This window comes from Branchiostoma floridae, chromosome 4 (genome assembly GCF_000003815.2).
Source record: "Branchiostoma floridae strain S238N-H82 chromosome 4, Bfl_VNyyK, whole genome shotgun sequence".
NCBI lineage: Eukaryota > Metazoa > Chordata > Leptocardii > Amphioxiformes > Branchiostomatidae > Branchiostoma > Branchiostoma floridae.
The window spans coordinates 13490040-13492455 of NC_049982.1; the positions used below are offsets into that span (position 1 = coordinate 13490040).

Sequence of the window (2416 nt, forward strand, 5' to 3'; positions counted from 1 at the left end):
CAGACAACAAGCCCCATCTTACCATCTTATGTGTCTGCGACAGAGAGGGAATATTATTTACCGGAACCCCGCTTTTCGGCTGGCCACTTCATTTGGCAATCAATCAGTGATGACACTGGGGAGGGAAACCGGCGTGCTTGTGCTCATGCGCCCAGGGCCAACCCCGCTTGGGGCCCACCCCTGATCACCACTATTGCTAAACCAACAACCACAGGTAGAATAGCTAGGGGGCATGATCTGATAAGGTGCCTCAGATCCAGACTTTCCCACAATGTATACACCATACAAAATGAACATTCCCTAATGCTTAGGAAGAGGGAACATTTATCATCTTGACAAGAGGAATAGAGGTATAACATCCACTACTGGTCCTGAATAAGAATGAGACCTAGACATGCATATGAGGTTGCAACAGCGGAGGCTGTGTGATGGAATTCAGGGCCCCCTAACCCAGCCCCAGCCTGGTAATTTAATCCAAAGCTGACAAACCCTTCTCAGCTGTTACTATTGCGGCATGGCCATTTTTGGAGCAGGCTCTGACTCCCAGCGCGATAAAGAGATGATTAGCATACTATCTAAATACAACTGTAAAATGCTACATAATAATTGGCAATCCTTTATCCTTAACAAGTTACATACTTGATACCGAAAAGACATTATTTTTTACTGTGGCTTGATTGCAACATCGTTGTTGCATACAAAAGCATTGTCCCTCAAAACAACAACAGATATATATATATATAAAGACAGACAAACAAACACTGACATCTACCACACCCTTTTGTTTTCAATGGTACCCACCCAATACATGATGGGATAGCAATATAAATGATGGCGCCATTGTTATAATGGCAGTGAGTGCCAATGCATTGTATGTGATACATGTGATGCCTATAGTGTGCAACAAGTATATGCAATTTGTTTTCATACATGTATTGTGTATAGATACCCTTACAACTGTTTATATTGTGGTTATGTAAGCTAACACATGCATTGTTTGCTTTAGGTGTCATATGCTTCAGGTCTTTAATTTGATGGTAAGAGCCACCTCCATACAGTCACTAGAGTCTGTCATAATTATGTACATTACACTGCAAACACTAATGACTCTACAACAATCAATTATCTAATTAAACTTTGTGAAGAATCAGGTAATCATTTTTGCTTTATGTACACCCTCCGTGTGCTAGTGTGGAATTGACAACCTAAACCATAGATGCAGGAATGTAACTGTTACAATGTTAGCATTAGTGATTTTATATCTCTGTCATGTCACGGCAGACGCCTCTAAGTCACAAAGTGCCCTATCGATTTGAATTAGTCTGCAGGACTTGATACTTCTGAGTTCAGATTAGGTCATCATTTTAACAATTTGTTGACAAGATAAATCCCTCCAATGGTGTTACCCTGCATCATGCTATCATAAGTATATAGAACATCACTTCAGTGTTTTACAATATTTTCATCCAGCTATCTGAAAATTTCGTAAAGCTTTTACGAACACTTGCTTCAACAGGGTTTGTAATATAGTCCACAAAAAACCAAGAATACAACCAAGACAAGCACAAGTGGTTTCACACAGATTTGTTCACCTGGCCACAAGCAACATGGAATATTACTTACTATACTGATCTACTAGTAAATATGTTAACATAGGTGCTTTGTAATAACATTGCATAGTCTTGGTTGTTATGTACGTTAGCATGTTACCTACCATTTGTATATTCTTTACCTACCTAGAAAATCTTGAGTGAGATTGTTCTCTTGTGTGAGTTTAGACTTGGGCAGTTGGCTGTTTCAAATGCAACAGGAGTCAGGCTACCGATCTGCTGTCATGCTTTACAGTCTGGACTGTATGGAGATGATGCCAACAAACCAGCACTTTATAACCAGCTCAGACGGCAGTGACGTACATTGCAGGCAACTAACCTGATGTATGAAATCCGCATCATGCACACGAGAATATTCCCACCTGAATGGGTGTAATTCTTACGTAGACAATACCAAATATGGAGAAGCTTGTCTATTTGTTGGCCTTCCTCAGCTTGCAAAATGTATCTAGCCCATGTATCAAATTGGCAAAAGGCTTTACGTAATATGTAGGACCTAAAATACATCTGGCCTTGATTTACAATTGTCAATTCACAATCTCAGACCATATATGGATGAGGAGATATGATATCACTTCTAACACTAGTAACAGGTAGATTTCCACTTGGCAGGGACTCAGTTGCATTGTGCACACCACAAAAATAATGTCTGGTGGTGGGTACAGTGTGTACAAAATATCATGATCCAAGTATTCATGCAGATTCTGAACCTGATAGAGAAGGATGTTGGAATTCATCACAAATCCATGTGCAAGAAGGTGGATAAATACATTTTCTGCCACAGGCCATCACAGTGACGCTTGATG

At 40.1% G+C, this 2416-nt stretch overlaps 1 protein-coding gene across 3 annotated transcripts in view; it reads right to left on the reverse strand.

Annotated features, from left to right (window-relative positions):
* LOC118412885 overlaps positions 1-2416 on the reverse strand; it is a 22835-nt gene that overhangs the window by 12419 nt on the left and 8000 nt on the right. Inside the window, exon 1 of one of the 3 annotated variants that reach the window (XM_035815941.1) lies at positions 23-337. The exons of the other annotated variants lie outside the window; for them this stretch is intronic. Within the exon in view, the coding sequence (XP_035671834.1) occupies positions 23-25 (3 nt within the window). The 5' untranslated portion in view covers positions 26-337. Of the gene's footprint in view, positions 1-22; positions 338-2416 lie in introns of those variants that run through there. 3 annotated transcript variants of the gene reach the window in all.